Source organism: Perissodus microlepis, chromosome 6 (assembly GCF_051167445.1).
Source record: "Perissodus microlepis isolate ML-2025 ecotype Zambia chromosome 6, ASM5116744v1, whole genome shotgun sequence".
NCBI classification, from domain to species: Eukaryota; Metazoa; Chordata; class Actinopteri; order Cichliformes; family Cichlidae; genus Perissodus; species Perissodus microlepis.
This window is the reverse complement of record NC_140466.1, coordinates 14,762,653-14,782,946: the sequence shown is the minus strand read 5'-3', so window position 1 is coordinate 14,782,946 and position 20,294 is coordinate 14,762,653. Positions and strand designations below refer to the sequence as shown.

The 20,294-nt window shown below is 38.9% G+C and overlaps 1 protein-coding gene across 1 annotated transcript in view; it reads left to right on the top strand.

Annotated features, from left to right (window-relative positions):
- The window catches only part of LOC146385308 (alpha-1,6-mannosylglycoprotein 6-beta-N-acetylglucosaminyltransferase B-like), a 119,916-nt gene that overhangs the window by 21,274 nt on the left and 78,348 nt on the right, over positions 1 to 20,294 (top strand). Inside the window, exon 3 of the mRNA XM_084930967.1 lies at positions 19,763 to 19,913. Coding sequence (XP_084787093.1) covers positions 19,763 to 19,913 — 151 coding nt within the window. The remainder of the gene's footprint in view (positions 1 to 19,762; positions 19,914 to 20,294) is intronic.

Here is a 20,294-nt window from a genome sequence, read left to right as displayed (position 1 = left end):
AAATTAGCCATGCTAGTGTGATTTTAATGTGTTTTTTACATGCATGGTGTTGCGATTCATATTTTGTGTCTTTACATGGATGTGAATATAGTGTGAATGTCTTTCTACAATGGGGCAACTCGTCTCACTCAGTCCTTTAAGTGGCCAGTAATGTTTGTCAGAACAACACAAACTGACAAACATTTTGAGTCTTCCTAAAGTGCAAGTCGTCTTTGTATCACTATCTGAAGAGTACAATACAGTGTTTTAAGTAAATGAAAGGTAATGCAATTAAGGGGAGACGACAGAGCCACAGCTGCAAACAGAAGCTCACTGAAGCTGACAGGACTGTCAGATTAAGCTGTAAGAGAGACCAATCAGAGCCTGAGCTTTAGTATACGCATGTGTTGATTTGTGAGTATTTGGGTGCATGAGAGACAGAGACAGAGCATGCAGATGCAACAGCATACTACCGATTACACAACACTGTCAACACCGAACAGAGATAAGGCTTGTCTTAGTCGACTTGAACACACACCTATTAGCGCCTCTGTCAGTTGGCCTAGTTTCTTCCATTCATTGGGCACTGTGTGTTTTTTTTAATATGGTTTTTAGTCTCTTCTGTTTCCTAACTACACTCACTAAGTTTGCGGTTCATTCTACCATTTAGAGATATCATTTCAATTTTGATTTTAATTCAGTTTATCAAATTGTACATCTGATTCAATAAACTATTCTTTTGTGATTTTGTGTACACCTTAGAAGGACTCAACACATTGTTTGGACTATATAGCTAAGCTGCCATATGATTTTTACAAGAATTAGTATCTAAATACTATAGCACATACAGGAACAAATGGCATTTCAGGAAACTTAATATATTGTATTATATATATACAATGTTTGTCAGAATGAGGTGGAAAAAGATTTGAGTTCTGTCAGTGATGCATAAAATTGTAATAAAAGTCTTTAATTATTTAATGCAGCTTTTGAGAGTAACAAGCTGCTGTTAGACATGTTTCCTGAAAATTTAAACAGTGCCCTTTGTTTTCTGATTTGAATGTCTTGAGGAAAAAAAGTGTAGTGTTTTAATATTCCGTCTGTGATCAAGTTTACACTTGCAAAAAGCAAATCCAGCAAAAAATGTGCTTTTCAATGCAAAAAAGCTATGTGTTACTTACAAGATATAAGCCAGCAAAAAAGATTTATTTATTTTAAGGTTTTATTATCTACTGTGTGATCTTTATCAGTATGGTGACTGGAGAGTTGGAGCTGGTTTTTAAGGTCAACTGAAATTTTTTTTGTCTTGTTAAGCGTTGTTTTCCCAAGGTCTTTGCCATCTGAATGTATATTGCATGTATCATACCATCAGAGATGCAGACTTTTGATTCAATAACAAGCCTTCTCCTCTTTAGTCCTTAGGATGCATCTTCCATGTTTTCCAAAATGAATTTCAAATTTCTATTTGTCTAACCAAAGTACCTTTTTAAATGAGCTTTGGCCCAGATAAGGGCAAAAATGCTTCACTTGTACTCCTTCTTTGCACAATAGGGACTTAACCTGCATTTGTGGACACAGTGAACTGTGTTCATAGATAATGACTTCTGGAAGTGTTCCTGAATGCTAGCAATGATAGAATCTGGCCTGTTTTTAATGCAATGCAACCTGAGGACCCAAAGATCACTGGCATCTAATATTGTTTTGCATTTTCTTTCTTTTTGTCATTGGCCCTTGTGTACAGACGTTTCTTCAGATTCACAGAATTTTAATTCAAAGTCTTATAGTCTTATAGCCAGCAATGATACTGACCCGTTGCCAGTTAATCTAATTAGTTGCAAGGTGTTCCTCCAGCTTTTTCTTTTTAGTACTAATTACTTTTCCAACATTACTGCCTCTGTTGCAGTTTGTCTTGCTGACATCAAATTCAAAATGAGCTAATATTTTTGATGAAATAATGAAGTTTGAACACAAATGTGAGGTTATGAAATTTGAAAATCATTGTATTCTTTTTTTTTTTATCTAGATTTTACACAGCATCCCATCTTTGTTGTATTTCAGTACTGTAGCACAGTCATTGGCTTAGCCTTCAGCTAAAAAACTTTTTGCAGTGTACATCTAATCTGCCTCCAGCCCAGCTGTTTAGTTCTACTGTAAACATTTGTATATCCCCAGTTTGCAAGTCATCCTCCCAGTATCACAAGGCCAGATGTCCATTCGGGCTCCAAGCGTGGTCTTGTCGTTCCTCTCTCACACACAGTTTCACCAGTCCCTTGCTTCATTACCTGTGAGTCAGAGTAAATAACAGGATGAGTGAATGTGCCAGGGCTCTGGAGTGTGCCATTATGCAAAAAAGAGAGCAGCTTCTGCCAAAGCTCCCAGCACAGAGCAAAGCCTTGACAGATGCTAATTTATCTGCTGAAGGCTGAATTAGAGGCAAACATTATAGGTCCACAGAGAGACCTGAGGTAGATGCTATTAGATGAGATTCAAGGGGAAGAAGCAGTGTGAGATGCCAGAAGGGAAAGTATGAAAAAGTAATAGTGAGGCGAAAATGAGGAGCAATTGAAAGTGAAGGGGCTGGAGAAAAATTCAGGAAAAAGGATACAAAGATTACTGAGGGGTCACAGGAGAAGTTGATCTTAAGAAATTCAGTACTCATTGTTCAGACTAAGTAAATGCATGGAGAGTAGAAGGTAGGGAAACAACTAGGATGAAGCTGAAAAAGAATCACTGTCCTCTTAGTCAGGAGAAAGCCTAGTCACCTGCTTGCAACATAGTGTATCTTTAGATACAAAAAATAGAATAAAAGTTTCCATCAATGTCAGTTTTACAGATAATTTCTTTATCTTTTATATTGATGCTGTCTTTGCTTTGACTGTATGACAACATTAAATCTGTCATTGTCCTCTGGCATATATGATATTATTTCTCAAATACCAAAGGATGGCCATTAAAATCCCCTTCTCTTAAACCAATTTTCTGCTGCCTTTTTCATTCTCTTTCATCTGTCCCTTATCCTTCCCCCAGGCCTGCGGTGCAACCATGTTTCATTGTGATGTAGATTGATGGGAGGCCTTGAAGTGATGTACTGAAAGATAATGGCAAGACAACGAACGCACAGTTACTGCCTAGGGCAGGAGATCATCTTATGCATGTGCAAAATAATATTGCACTAGGTATAACCCAAACATTAGCACCTTTTATGTGTTCTGAGAAAACTTATGAAATGTTCATTTTATGGTTACAAAAAGTTGATATTTGTTTTCTCTTTTGATGAGCTAGGTTAGCTACCATGCAAGGCAAATAAACTTAAATTTCATGTATAGATTTTTTTGGTCTGCTTTAAACCAGCCAGTTGTCCACATGTACATATGCTGTGAATATTATTCTCGTTCATACTGTATGGGTTATTAAGAGGCATATAATCCCTTAATAAGTCATAGTGTCATAATGTGGCTACGGCAAAAGTAATGGGGCACAAAATTAAGTCTGAGTTAATTAAATTAAGTAAGAGCTTCCATAGTCTTTTAAGTGTGCAATCCCCCATGGTGTCACTACTTCATGCATAGGGAACACAGTAATGGAATTCTTTATGTATGTATATATTTAATTACATATTTTGAGATGCTTATAATTATTTGCCAACTATTTATTTTGCTGGTGACACTTCCAAATTTTCACCAGCTCTTATATTTTATCAGTTGATATGCTTTAATATTGGTACTGTACATTATACAGTACTTAACATATGAACATACGAGATTATAGTCATGCATACTTTATATAACTATCCTGATGTCAGAAGCATGCCGATTTTCTCACATTATTTGAATGTGCAGGTAGGCAAACAGGCTCATCAGCAAGCAGATATGTATTTTACCTGTTATTTTCTCTTTTCTGCTGCTCTTTTCCAAGAAACCTGTCATTAGGATCTACTGTCACATGCATGGTTGACTATATTTGCACACTCAGGCACGAATATGGCAGCTTAGTCACTCACAAAAGCAAAAACGTCATGTCACAGATATTTCGTAGTTCCTGCACACCACCATCTGAAGCTACATACACACTGTTTAAGCTCAAGCACTCCATATCTTCCAGTCACGCTAACATAAATTCTTGTGGCTGTGGTGAGAAGCAACCCCTGCAGCCGTATGCCTGTCTGCTCTGAACAGCAAAGCTGTGCTGAAAATAGTGAAAGTAAACAGGAGAGAACGTGACTTCAGTGAGTGGTGGAAATGGTAATGAGGGTCACGGCTTGTGTCTGTCAAGCTTCTCGGGATAGCACATGAATACGTGCCTGCTTGTACTTTCAAATACAACAAACTGTGGTTTGTTTGTTTTTTGAGAGTTACACTTTTTTTTCTGAAGGATTAGAACAAGAATGCATGAATACAGACACCAATATGTTCCACATTTCAGAAGCATTCATGTCACTGCTTTTAAAACTTTTGGAGCACAAATTGAAGGTTTATAGCTTGTATCACCAAAGGATGATAAAAGAGGTACATGACTTCCTTTATGGCCTGTGTCTGTCAGTTTTACTGTGAGCAGTATATTCTGGTATATTTTGGAAACAAATATAAAAAAAACTACAGTGTGACTGATGAATATTTTATTATTCAAAAGGACAACAACTCTAAACACAGCCAGGGGACCACCTCACCCAATCAGCCGTGAAACCCAATAAAAGTTAAGCACAGAGTTACATCTAGAGAATCTTTTGTTTTTGTCATCATATTTTTGTAGCAAGATTGTTCCTGTAGTTGTTGTTTCCACACAGATGTGGACTTCATCAGGAAATGAAAAAGATAAAGTTTCAATGCCATTTTCACCCGTTAAGGGTTACATACAAAAAAAAAAAAGCCTATGTGAATCCTTGGTCTCAGCCTGGTATTCTAATTCCACCGCTGCAGCTATAGCAAGGAAAAAGTTTAAATCTTTGTATATAAAATATGAATATATCTCATCTGGTCAATTTGACTGCCAGATCTCAATCATCTGAGCTGCATTCCAGTCGCTAAAGACCAAAGTAAAGGCAGAGAAACCTGACAACAAGCAACAGCTGCAAGTGGCTGCAGTGAGGAGTCAAGGGAGCATCACAGAAGTAGAGACGATACTAAGGGCTGCTCACTGGCTTCACACAAAAAATGAGACATTATGACTCATAAAACTTTTAAAGCACTACAGCTTCACAGAGTTGTATCTGAACATGTTTCAATACTAAACCTACTCCAATTAATGGAGTAGGTTTAGTTTAAAATGCAACATTGAAGGAAATGAAGCATACAGCTTTAAGAAGAAACAATAACAGTAGCTCTCCAAATACTCAGTGACTGTGCCAATATATGATGTTTTCAACCAAAAAGGAGATCATCACTCAACAATGTCACCCTTCAGTGAAACAGACTGACAGTGCATTTCTTATGTGTAATTCCCAAAAGAATAATACTATCTGATGAAAAAAATCATTTTTTATAACCCATTTGAAATTGTGTTCTGTGGAAATAAATCTTATCAGCCTATTTCATTCCAGTTTTGTAAAGAAACAAATACACCCACATGCACTGAAATACTGCACTTGTCAACAGATTAGCCTTTCATACTGCATCCAAGTTGGTCTCTGTTCAAATACATATATATTATTCGTCTGTCTCAAGTGCTTTGTTTGGATGTGTGCCTCTTGTGTGTGTATGTCTGAAAGGATCCTCGTTTTTCATCCAATGTCATCATCCTAATATAAACCATGATAAATCAAGATGAGAAAAAGGAAACAAGGAACATTTAGAGCTTAGAGAGAATGAAAATATAGACAAAGAATTCAAAAACATGTTCCAAAGGGGAAAAGAACAAAAAATACTAACGTGACAGATAATGTCCAACAAATCAAATAAACCATCAGCTTAGAGGAATTACAAGTGAGAAAGAAATAAGAGAGGAAAGAGGATGAGGGGACAAGTGAAGTTGAACTGCTAAGACAATAATAGCCATTGCAGCTATACAGTCTTTCTTCATCAACTCACTGATTGCTAAAATTGAGAACTACTCAAAAGTGAAGTGACAGAAAGTGTCATTGATAATAGACACTGTAATAGTCTTTCCTTCTTTGTAGCTTCTAATATCCTCTCATCTGTCCCATCTAGTTTCATAAAATCCAATTTGCCTTGACATCACTGGATAAATGGTGAGGAAAATGTCAAAACTAAATGAACAATAAATATTTCAAAAGTTCAGCGGAAGAAGAGACGGAATTAAGCTGTAGCAGAATTAGCCGCCAACTGGTTTGCTTCTATTAAATTCTATTCTTTCAGGGTTGTTTTTTACTGTAGGCCACAAAATAGCTTATTGATCATGCCATCATTTCTGGTCTTACATCTTATTAAATTGTCTTTTAGATCATTGGTATTCACTGTGTTTACTCTAGTGCAATATTTCACTTCATTCATGCTTCATTTGGTGCATTTTCATTTGGCTAAGCCCTGCTCTCACCCTTTACTTCATTTGCATTGTGCTGGGAAAAAAAAAAGAAAAACAAAGAAGGGAAACACAAATTCCGCTCATTCCACTCTTTTCACAAAGACCTCATGTTCTTTAGCTAATGAAGAGTAGATCTGCTGCACCATAATAATTAAATTGCATGTGATTTGTAGTAATTGAATGCGGGTGTGGAAATGAGGAGAGGAGATGTACTGGAGATTGGAGTGGTAGCGGGATATTAACCGACTGTCTGTCTGGTTTCTGAGGAACGAGAGAGGAGTTTTACTGGAGTTTGTAAAACTGGACATTCGGAATGAAGACTTAATTAAGGAATACGATTAACGGGGAAACAGAAAAGCTGATGGGGAAGATGATGAAGAAGAACAATGTTTAGGGAGAAGTAAGATCAAGTTGGAGGACTACGTGCAGATGAATATGCATCATACGTGCATTAATATACATGTGCATTGCATGCATTAGATCTGTATTTGATTAGTACAGTACAAGTCTTACTCTTTTCAGCTCTATCGCACAGTGGTGATGATGTCCTCTCAAGACTGATGCTGGACCAGAAAATCAAGGCTGAGTTTCGGGTCTACTCCCTTATTCAATGTCCCTCAACATCTCACAGAGCTATCGCCCTGTCCAGCATGCCATGCTTAATTTGCATACAATGATATGTTACCAGTCACTCAAGACTCCAGTTTGCACCATAGAGCTTAACTGGAAATAGCTAGCACATTACAACCACCAGTAGTTGTCTTTTAACGAAGACCTCTCATCCAAAATTCAATTTCCATTCAGTAACAATTTAATATTAAACTCGATACATTCACAATATTACAGTGAGTATATCACTGAATTGGCTTTGCTTTTACACTTTACTCGCAGCTGTGTAGACTGCAAAAACGGTGTATTTTAGTGCAACTAAAGTATTTATTTAGGCCGACAGTAGTAATAACCGAGGTACCCTGGTATTTTTTTTCCTTCTTTGTGTTGTCAAGGCTTGGGCCCTGGTAAGCTTGTGGATTAAAATAGGGATGCTGACAGTGAATAATGGCAAACAACAGGCAGGACACGGTGACATCACCCATGTTGTTACTCGGATGTAACTGCATTTTCTGAATCACAGCTGGAAACCCTGCTTTCAAATTATACTCAGTGGGATGGAATATCTAACACAAAACACTTATGAGCCCACAACGTTATTAAGCACTGAGGAACCATCCCTTTAAATGCTCTGTGTGTCATTATTAATTCAAGTCTTAATGTTCTGAATTGATATGCGTTTTGTTTCAAGGTGGATTTTCATGTGAAGTTTAAAGCCTTGTGTGTGCACTGGTGTGGGCGTGCATGTGGTGTGTGGGTGTGTGTGCGTGCCTGTGACAAAATTACACTGGTCTCCAGTTAATTTAGCTGTGTCAACTCCTATCCAGAAGCCCCTTCTGTGAGCATTCATCAAACCATAAATGGTTTTCTTCTCATGAATAAGCAAACACAACCCCAAGCCAATCAAAACATCATCCTGTTTTGGCACACGTCATAGCTTATGCACACAAATGTATGTTCATGTGTCTCCAGGATGTTTGTGTGCGTGTTGCCTATGTGAACTCACATGGCCAAGTGTGTTAATTTGTGTGTTACGCCCCACCAGCACATCACTAAAATATAGCAGATTGCAGTCAGTTTAATTTTTTGGTACTGAAAATCATACCTCTGGGATTAATAATTGAAATATTGTAGAGTCATAATTGCCATTTTGCCTGGGTGAAATGTAATTTTATGTTAGCAACATGAAAAAAATTGATGAAGGAAAATCACTAATATTTTTTTTTTTTATCTGACCCTTTCTATGACTTTAATTACCTTCAAAAAGTCAAAAAAACATATACTATGGCTTCATTTTTATCTCACTTATATTCAATTCAGTATTCTCTTTGGAGTCTCATATTACAGCTCGTCTAGACATTTGATTTCTACTCACCAAAGACAAATGTAAATGTTTACATACTTCAGTGTTAACCACAGCCACAAACCCAGCCTCAGGGGGGTCACAAGCTAGTCCCAGTACTGGTCCCAATCTCGGGATAATTGGGAGGGCTGTATCCGGACGTGTTTCCAGTATAAAATCTTTGCAAAATCAAACATGAAGATCCATCCACTGCAGCCCCTGTGGAAACATGGAGCGACCTAGATACCTTTATCCGATAGCCACATTACTCATCTTTTATTGTTAAAGTCTTATCATTAAAGTAGCAGCTAACAGCTATGGATAATAGTAAAACAACATTTTTGTGGGAGCTAGTCAGGAAACACTCAGTCCTCACAGCGTTTACCCTTATAATAGATATAATAAATAACGAGCCATGTCACCAGAGGCATCACAGCACACGGTACACAATACAGGACCCTCACAGAAAACCCAAAATATTGTCTTTTTTGGTTTGTTGGTATTACCTTAGACTGATCTAATCTAATCTGAAAATATTTGTGTTATATACATTATATGGTCAAAGGAGCTTGCAAAGAAAAGCGTCTGGACTTCTTTAAGTTACTTGAAGACGTTTCACCTCTCATCCGAGAAGCTTCTTCAGTTCTAAGGTCAAATGGTGGAGAGTCCCAGATATAAACCTAGTGGGAGTATCCCCCCACAGAGGGACAAAAGGACCCCCTGATGATCCTCTAATCGTCTGAGCCAAGGTGTGAAACTGGGTGTGGGTCCCAATCAGCCAGAGTTTCGGGTGTGTTCATTGTGAAACCTGGCCCCACCTTATCATGCGAATTCCTGAGGTCAGATGGCCCAGGATGTGAGTGGGCGTTAAGGCGTCTGGGAAGGGATCTCAAAACTGGATTATAGATGGCAGAGAGTTGGTGTCGTAAACCCCCGCCTCTGTTCAAAGATGGTCGCTCACAGTGGACATAGATGGCTTCTTTCACTCCTCTTTCAAACCATCTGTCCTCTCTGTCCAAAATGTGAACATTGGCATCCTCGAAAGAGTGTCCTTTATCCTTAAGATGCAGATGGACTGCTGAGTCTTGTCCTGTGGAGGTGGCTCTTCTGTGTTGTGCCATGCGCTTGTGAAGTGGCTTTCTTTGCAAGCTCCTTTGACTACGATGACCTGGATGACTGAGAACCTTCACAGATATATATTATATGTTAATATTTAATTTTTGCACTGTGTCAGTCAACTTACACATAGTGTTATCACTGATATTGCTCTAATTAATTACTTTTTAACTGTTATTTATGTATTTATTTTATTTTTTTGCCCAATGATATGTAAAATAGTATTTAAGCTAGCCCTAGTTGCTGCTGTGTGGGTTCTGCTGTACAGAAGGAGAAACACCAGCTTTTACAGAGAGCAACATTATGTAAACTTTGATTCATATCAACCCCAGTATAGGCAGTCATACATCCTTTACTTAAGAAACCGGGCTTAGACAGTTCAGTCATATCAAATTTTAGACCCATCTCTAAGCTTCCCTTTCTTAGTAAGATTCTGGAAAGGATTGTTTATACTCAGTTGATGGACTACTTGAATGACTCTAAATTGTCAGAAATCTTTCAGTCCGGCTTTAAGCCATTCCACAGTACGGAGACCGCCCTCGTAAAAGTTATGAATGACATCCTGATAGCGACAGACCGTGGTAAATATCCAGTGCTGGTCTTGTTGGACATGACCGCTGCATTTGACACTGTGGATCACGATTTGCTGATCTCCCGCTTACAGCACTGTGTGGGAATTTCTGGTTCGGCACTTTTGTGGTTAAAGTCCTATCTCTTAAATAGGACCTTTTGTGTTAAGTTGGGGTTGGCTTCATCCTCTGTGGCCCCTCTGCTTTGGGGTGTGCCACAGGGATCTATTCTTGGGCCGTTATTGTTTTCATTCTACCTTTTGCCTCTTGGTGCGATTTTCCGGAAACATAAAGTGCCATTCCATCTATACGCAGATGATTGCCAGCTCTACTTACCTTTTAGTCATTCTGATAGTCTCCCAACTGGACCTCTGCTTGACTGCCTTACTGATGTCAAAGCATGGATGGCAAAAAACTTTTTAAATTTTAATGATCGGAAGACAGAAGCAATTTTATTTGGCCGTTCTTCTCATACTCCGGATGTTGATCTTGCAGCTTTGACTTCCCAACTAAAGAGTTCGATCACAAATCTCGGAGTTAAAATTGATTCTGCACTTACCTTTGATGACCATGTAAACGGGGTGGTAAAATCAGCATTTTATCACCTCAGACGTTTATCAAAGGTTAAGCCCTTTCTTTCCAAGCGTGACTTGGAAAGTGTTATTCATGCCTTTATTACCTCACGTTTAGATTATTGCAATTCTCTTTTAATAGGGGTTGGGCAGGGCACTTTGTCACGCTTGCAATTAGTGCAAAATGCTGCGGCACGATTTTTAACTGGCAGAATTCAATTCAATTCAATTCAATTCAATTTTATTTATATAGCGCCAAATCACAACAAAAGTCGCCTCAAGGCGCTTCATAGATACAGAGAAAAACCCAACAATCATATGACCCCCTATGAGCAAGCACTTTGGCGACAGTGGGAAGGAAAAACTCCCTTTTAACAGGAAGAAACCTCCGGCAGAACCAGGCTCAGGGAGGGGCGGCCATCTGCTGCGACCGGTTGGGGTGAGAGAAGGAAGACAGGATAAAAGACATGCTGTGGAAGAGAGACAGAGGTTAATAACAGATATGATTCAATGCAGAGAGGTCTATTAATACATAGTGAGTGAGAAAGGTGACTGGAAAGGAAAAACTCAATGCATCTTGGGAATCCCCCGGCAGCCTACGTCTATTGCAGCATAACTAAGGGAGGATTCAGGGTCACCTGGTCCAGCCCTAACTATATGCTTTAGCAAAAAGGAAAGTTTTAAGCCTAATCTTGAAAGTAGAGATAGTTTCTGTCTCCCGAATCCAAACTGGAAGCTGGTTCCACAGAAGAGGGGCCTGAAAACTGAAGGCTCTGCCTCCCATTCTACTTTTAAATACTCTAGGAACAACAAGTAGGCCTGCAGAGCGAGAGCGAAGTGCTCTAATAGGGTGATATGGTACTACAAGGTCATTAAGATAAGATGGGGCCTGATTATTTAAGACCTTGTATGTGAGGAGCAGGATTTTGAATTCAATTCTGGATTTAACAGGAAGCCAATGAAGGGAAGCCAAAACAGGAGAAATATGCTCTCTCCTTCTAGTCCCTGTCAGTACTCTTGCTGCAGCATTTTGGATTAGCTGAAGGCTTTTCAGTGAGTTTTTTGGACATCCTAATAATAATGAATTACAGTAGTCCAGCCTGGAAGTAATAAATGCATGAACTAGTTTTTCAGCGTCACTCTGAGACAGGATATTTCTAATTTTAGAGATGTTGCGCAAATGGAAGAAAGCAGTCTTACATATTTGTTTAATATGTGCGTTGAAGGACATGTCCTGGTCAAAAATGACTCCAAGGTTCCTCACAGCGTTACTGGAGGCCAAGGTAATGCCATCCAGAGTATGAATCTGGTTAGATTCCATATTTCTAAGATTTTCAGGGCCGAGTACAATAACCTCAGTTTTATCTGAATTAAGAAGCAGAAAGTTAGCGGCCATCCAGGTCTTTATGTCTTTAAGACATTCCTGCAGTTTAACTAATTGGTGTGTGTTATCTGGCTTCATGGACAGATAGAGCTGGGTGTCATCTGCATAGCAGTGAAAATGTATGCTATGTCTTCTAATGATGCTGCCTAAGGGAAGCATGTATAATGTAAACAGAATTGGTCCTAGCACTGAACCCTGTGGAACTCCATAATTAACCTCAGTGTGTGAAGAGGACTCTCCATTTACATGCACAAATTGGAGTCTATTAGATAGATATGATACAAACCACTGCAGTGCAGTACCTATAATACCTACAGCATGTTCTAATCGCTCTAATAGGATATTATGGTCGACAGTATCGAACGCTGCACTGAGGTCTAGCAGGACAAGCACAGAGATGAGTCCACTGTCAGAGGCCATAAGAAGATCATTTGTAACCGTCACTAAAGCTGTTTCTGTGCTGTGATGAGCTCTGAAACCTGACTGAAACTCTTCAAATAAACCATTCCTCTGCAGATGATCTGTTAGCTGTTTGACAACTACTCTTTCAAGGATTTTTGATATGAAAGGAAGGTTGGAGATTGGCCTATAATTAGCTAAGACTGCTGGGTCTAGAGATGGCTTTTTGAGTAAAGGTTTAACCACAGCCAGCTTGAAGGCCTGTGGTACATAGCCGACCATTAGAGATAGGTTGATCATATTTAAGATCGAAGAATTAATCAATGGCAGGACTTCTTTGAGCAGTTTTGTAGGAATGGGGTCTAAAAGACACGTTGATGGTTTGGAGGAAGTAATTATTGAAGTTAACTCAGAAAGATCAATTGGAGAAAAAGAGTCTAATTTAACATCAATGGTACTAAGAGTAGCTGTAGATAATATTACATCTGTGGGATGATTACTGGTAATTTTTTCTCTAATGATAAAAATTTTATTTGTGAAGAAGTTCATGAAGTCATTACTAGTTAACGTTAAAGGGATGGTTGGCTCAACAGAGCTCTGACTCTTTGTCAGCCTGGCTACAGTGCTGAAGAGAAACCTGGGGTTGTTCTTATTTTCTTCAATCAGTGATGAATAGTAAGATGTTCTGGCTTTGCAGAGGGCTTTCTTATAAAGCAGCAAACTATTTCTCCAGGCTAAATGATGATCCTCTAAATTTGTGACACGCCATTTCCTCTCCAGATTACGAGTCATCTGCTTTAGGCTACGTGTTTGAGAATTATACCACGGAGTCAGGTACTTCTGATTAGAGACCTTAGTTTTCACTGGAGCTACAGTATCCAGAGTCGTACGTAGTGAGGAGGTGAAATTATTAACAAGATAATCAACCTCTGTTGGGGTAGCGTTCAGATAGCTGCTCTGCTCTGTGTTGGTACAGGGCATTGAAGATGATAACAGTGGGTGGATTATATTCTTAAACTTAGTTACAGCGCTTTCAGAAAGACATCTACTTTGATAAAATCTACTCTCCACCGCTGTGTAATCAATTATTGTAAATGTAAATGTTATCAGGAAATGATCAGACAGGAGAGGGTTTTCAGGAAACACTGTTAAATGTTCAGTTTCTATGCCATATGTTAAAACAAGATCTAGAGTGTGATTAAAGTGGTGGGTGGGTTCTTTTACATTTTGAGAGAAGCCAATTGAGTCTAATAACAGACTAAATGCCATGTTGAGGCTGTCATTTTTAGCATCTACATGGATGTTAAAATCACCCACAATAATTATTTTATTTGAGCTCAGAACTAAATTAGATATAAAGTCTGAGAAATCAGACAGAAACTCTGTGTAAGGCCCAGGTGGACGATAGATGATAACAAGTAAGACTGGTTTCTGAGTTTCACAGCTGGGGTGGACAATGTTAAGCATCAGGCTTTCAAATGAATTAAAAGTCTGTCTTGGTCTTTCATTAATTAATAGGCTGGTGTGAAAAACTGCTGCCACACCGCCCCCTCGGCCTGTGCTTCGAGGTTTCTGGTAGTTAGAATGACTCGGGGGTGTTGATTCATTTAAACTAACATAATCATCCTGCTGCAACCAGGTTTCTGTAAGGCAGAGTAAATCAATTTGTTGATCAATTATTAAGTCATGTACTAACAGAGACTTGGAGGAGAGAGACCTAATATTTAATAATCCACATTTCACTGTTTTACTCTTTGGTTCAGATGTGGATACTGTATTGTTCTTTCTTTTTGATTGTTTATGTTTAAGTTGTTTGTTGCTGGTTTTTAGTTTGTTTTTTGTCTTTTTGGAAGCTGACACAGTCTCTATGGAGATGGGTTTTTGGGGGGGTAGCAGGAGGAGAGAAGCTGCAGAGAGGCGTGTAAGACTGCAACTCTGCTTCCTGGTCCCAACTCTGGATAGTCATATTTTGGGGGGTTTAATAAATTTGTCCATATTTCTAGAAATGAGAGCTGCTCCATCCAAAGTGGGATGGATGCCGTCTCTCCTAACAAGACCAGGTTTCCTCCAGAAGGTTTGCCAATTATCTATGAAGCCCACATCGTTTCTGGGACACCACTCAGACAGCCAGCAATTTAAGGAGAACATGCGGCTAAACATGTCACTCCTGGTCTGATTGGGGAGGGGACCAGAGAAAACTACAGAGTCCGACATTGTTTTAGCAAAGTTGCACATCGATTCAATATTGATTTTAGTGACCTCCGATTGGCGTAACCGGGTGTCATTACTGCCGACGTGAATTATGATTTTACTGAATTTACGTTTACCCTTAGCCAGCAGTTTTAAATTTCCTTCAATGTCGCCTGCTCTGGCCCCTGGAAGACAATTGACTATGGTTGCCGGTGTCTCTAGCTTCACATGTCTGAGAACAGAATCACCAATTACCAGAGTTTGACCCCCGGCGGGTGTGTCACCGAGTGGGGAAAAACGGTTAGACACATGAACGGGTTGGTGGTGTACCTGGGGCTTCTGTTTAGGACTATGCTTCCTCCTCACCGTGACCCAGCCGCCCTCTTTCCCCAGCTGCTTGGGGTCTGCCGGGGAACAGCTAGCGGGGCCTACGCTATCTTCGGCTGCACCAGCTACAGGGGCCTGGCTAGCTACGGGTGAATGAAGGGTGCGAAGCCGAGTCTCCAATTCAGTAATCCTGGCCTCCAGAGCTGCAAATATGCTACATTTGTTACAGATATCATTACTGCTAAAGGAGGCCGAGGAGTAACTAAACATCTGACACAATGAGCAAGAAAGTGCAGGAGGGACAGGTGAAGTAGCCATGGTGCTAACGAATCGGCTATGAGCTAAGCTAAGCTAGCGAAACAGTACAGAGACAGTGAGTGAATACTTTGGCTATAAATTAGGTAGTGAGTACACAGAAAGTGTGCTTCGGATGAAGCACGTGAAGATTATACTATGAAAGAAGAATGTATTTAAAAGTTGTTAATTAAATTGCTAAGCAAATAAGCTACTCAGAAACACCACTGTGTTTGAGCAGGAACAGGAAGTGATACTCTACCGCAGAGCGAGCGAACACCAAGTGACAGCGCCACCAAGAGATCAAGAATCAGAAGAAAATTTGATCACATCACTCCGATTTTAGCCTCTGTACACTGGCTTCCAATTGAATTCAGGATCTGTTTTAAAGTCCTTTTATTGGTTTTTAAATCTCTAAATGGTCTGGCACCTGTTTATTTGTCTGACTTGTTGAAGCCCCACATCCCCACTCGTTCCCTTCGGTCAGCTGAGCAGTTGCTGCTTTCGGTCCCAAAGTCACAGCTGAAACTTAGAGGAGACCGAGCGTTCTCTGTTGCTGCGCCGATGCTTTGGAATAACCTTCCTCTCCATATTAGACAGGCTACATCAGTGCCAGTTTTTAAGTCTTTATTAAAAACCTATTTTTATTACCTATTTTATTTATTTATTTTTTATTGCTATGTCTGGTTTTATTACTATGTGCATATTAGTATTGTACAGCACTTTGGTCTACCAGGTGTGTTTTTAAAGTGCTATATAAATAAATAAATGTGTAGTATAGGTATCTGTATAAAATCAGTAAACTACACATATATAAAACTTTCCCTGACACTTCTGAGTTACCTTCTTTAACAGAACACGGAAGCTAAAAATGGGCAACTATAAGCTGCTGCAAGAAAGAATTTGTTGAAATGTATCTATTTTTCTTGTTTATTTTTTGCTTGTTTAAAAAAGTTGTATAATTTAAGTCCTGGGGCTCCACAGTCCAATTAAAATAACAACCTTGCTGAGTAATGCAGTAAGTAAAAACTGTCTGTTGCTCATCTTTTTCTTTTTTAAAATTCCCTTTCTGTAGAGGACACTGTGTCCTGTGGCCTTTTTTTGACACCATTATATTTTAAAACTGACCAAACCCGAAGATCATGACTTACATATAACATGTCATTGTTTGCTATTATATACTGTATTACAGCAGTGAGATTTGTGTACGGTTTCATTTGACGTACGTGTTAAACGTGTTGTTTCCCTGTAATAAAGCTACAGGGATAGTGTTGTCATTTAAACGATTAGCCCCCTGACTTGAATTGACATGAACATTAGACAATGGGAACATGTGAAAGATGCAGTCATTAACTTATTGGATCTTTTATACCTTTAGGTTGAAATCACTCCCATTTGCTCACTGCTGAACATCCCAGGAGCTTGTAGCTGTCAAAAAAAATGTATCGTAATATACCCTACTCTTTGCTAATATACATACTCCCCTGTAGTATTTTATTAATTAATAGCATCAAATCCAGATTTTGGCAAGCCAAACTAATAAAAGAGTAGGTGTTTTGGATCTAAATGCACTTCGTGAAGCTCTGCCAGTAATGCCATTTTGTGGATTTTTTTCAAATTAACAAACACTCATTTGTTTAACCCGTGCCAAGAATTTTCAGTTTACCAGGATAACTATTCCTTCAATTTACACGACTCTTGAGATAGCTGTCATCCATTATCAGCCAGTCACAAAGATGTCACCAGAAGGACCAAGCCGCGAACTGTTAAACAGCAATCTATCATAGGCAGAGGACGTGACACTGTCAGTTTCAGATGAATACATCTGTCACTGTGGCAATAACTCATTGAACTTACGATTCCTGCTGTTGGTGGCGGAAAACAAGGCAGACAATGACCTTGTGCTGGAGATGTTAGGCTCTGACATCTATTGGCTGTAATTGCTTGTCAAGCAGCAGACATGGGGTTTGACAGAATGGTCAGGCAGTGTAATCCAGGTGTTAGCAGTGTCAATATAGGCACTATTAAACCCTGATGGAAAGCTAGAGGAATAAACTGTGACCTTTGTGTTCCTGCTGTCCCAAGCTACATGCTCTAAGGTTCTTACCATCAACCCGTATGGTTACCAAAACTCTGTTGATGATGGTGGACGGGATTTCTTTGAGGGAATATCTTATGGACTCTATTTGGTACAATTCTAACTGATGTGATCAAAATATGGACTGGATCAGTTTACGTTACCAAACCTTTGAAAAACAAGTTTTAACTTTCAACTGAAGGTATTGTATATGTCACAATCACCGCTTACCTATGTTTGCCTCATATAACCATCGACCTTACATCACATATGTTTCCTGTCGACCCCTCCAAAAATGATAAATTGCTACTTTTCGCCGCATCATTGTTGCGTTAATTTGTCATTTATGTTTGTAAGTTTGTTAGCTTTAATCTGTTTTTTATTTCATGTTTTATTTTAGCATCACGTTGGTATCTTTTACCTCTTCACCATTGTTTTTATCTAAATTTGCAAGAAAGCAGATTAAAATAAATAAATAAACTGAAAGGTCGCTGAAGATTTAAGACATAATGTTTTGGTTAAGTATGCAACTTATGTAATATGTAGTTATTAAATGAAACTTTGAAACTTTTGCTTGGAAAACATTATATAAACCCTTTCAAGCTCTGTTGGTTGCTTGAAAGGGTTGAACACGTGACAACTGCTTTGTCCCTATCTGATTTAAATGAGGTAATATATCAGTATGAGGTAAAGTATGTGATTTATTTTTATTTCATGATTCAGCTAAACAAAGATAAAGTATTGCCAAGATTTTACATAAATCTTGCTGGAATAATTTCCATTTCCTAGGACACTAGTTTTCACTCTGAATAATTTATCTATTACTTTTTTCTTTAAAAATGATGAGCAGTACATACACTGAATAGAGAAGAGTAATTCATTGAGAAAGCTTTCCATCTGTGTCTCATGCTTTAAGTCACCTTCCTCATTCTGGTCCATTATGACTGAATTCATAGGCACTCTTGACCCTGCCAGAGTCAGTGTAATTATCCTAATGAGGTGTGGTAAACCTTTTTATACCGTCTCTCTTCTCACTGTCTCTGCTACTGTGTATGTGCTCTTTTGTGTTATGAGTCACTTTTCAACTCTGATGGCCAGTGTATTCATCTTTCCACACACACACACACACACAACTGTGTGCACAGCCACTCCTTTCGATTTCTCCTCTTGGATTTCACACGGACAGACAGAAGAACATGCAAGAAAAAGAAAGTGACTGAGCGCCCCAGCATAATTAGTTGCTGGCTTTTTATATTCTATATAGCCTTGGTGGACATCTCACCCTCATATCTTTATATCAAAGGGTATCAAAGGATATAAAGATAAGTCTACATTAAGACATCAGACTCCAGAGTGTCTGGTTTTCTGACCCGAGCAAAATCCAGTTTATGAGGAGAGATCAGAATACATCACTGGGTAATGTGCACTGCTGCAGACAGACAGGAAGAGATCAAGCTGGAGATATGCAGGTTAAAGACACATAATCAAAATGTTGGCTTTTAGACTTTAAGATGAAGAATAACACACGGGCTGAATTGAAGAGGAGCTGCTCTCATGAGTCCGAAATGGTAGGGTGAGGATGAGCTTTCGGTGCCAGAACATTTTCGATAACTGTGCAAGTCAAACTTATAAAATCACATTGCCTCTCAATAGATTCATAGTATGTGCATGTGTGTGCCAAATTCTGGAACCATTATGCGCGTGCAGTTTTTGAGTAATTTAGCAGTCTTTCACTGGAACAATTTTTGGCAACGTGATAGCATCCCACCTGTGACAAAATTTTATCGGCCTGTATTTGAGATCAAAAGGAAGAGAGATTTCAAAGATGGGTCTAATCCAACTCATGAGCATTGGTTAGTTAAATTAGAGGTACTATTGAGTCCTGCTGGGTTGGAATTAATTTAATAAATAAGTTGGTTTAAAACTGAAACACACACCAAAAATAGGGACTCACAACAAAGTTCAAAGAGTTTTGACTTCATTTATCTTTGGATAGGAACCTAAATTGTACGTATTGGAGTATTGGCAACCAACACCAAAGATCATAGATGGGCTGACGTTCTGTATTACAGTCTTCCTTGTAAGCAAAATTCATTACTATACAAGTAATTTTCTTGACAGCCTTGTAAAGAAAAAGAAAAAGTGATATTGAGGCTCCTACACACAATACAGAAGTTAAGTGGAAATCCTTCTCACAAATCTGTTTGAGGACTTTTGCATTGTTTGCCACTTTGCTTTTGATCTTCATTGTAGTCAAGTGCATCGTGACAGTTGTGCAAAACAAGAACACAGCCAAAATCAGCTACAGTATGGTGAGCCAGAAGAGCTGGAGGCTGTATGATTAATGTGCGTGCTGTTCTGCAAGCTTCATGTACTCACTGTCCAGCTTTCATTCATCTCCTGTCTCACGTCTGTCTTTCCACTCAGTGCTGGGAGGCGTGGAGTCACGTGGTGTGCTGAGGAAGATTAGCGACATGTTGGAGGTGATTCTGAAGAGGATGGACAGTTTGTCCAAACTCGACAACACCTCCACCACTGACGCAAGGCGCCTGGATGAGCTCAGCTCTGCCATAAACAGGTACAGTATGATTTTTCAGTTCTTTTAGTTCTTCTTACAGTTCTTGTGTGTCAACAGTTTACTCTATTCAGAACAACTCTCCTACGTAATGTCCTTCATAAATGATTATAGTGATTATATATTAATAAATACAGATTTATGTTAAGTTTTTTGTCTTGGAAACTGCATCTGCCAATATCAAGAGTGATATTTAGTGGACAGAAAAGTGTATTAGAAATTCTCCATGTTGTCAGTTTTATTAATCAACATACAAAGGTTTCTTCCTATAAAAACACTGTAACCACTGTTATCAGTCTGAGTTTTATACTTCGTGGCACATATGAAGTTCGGGGAATAGATTAAAAAATATATAGTACAGTACTGTGCAAAAGTCTTGAGACG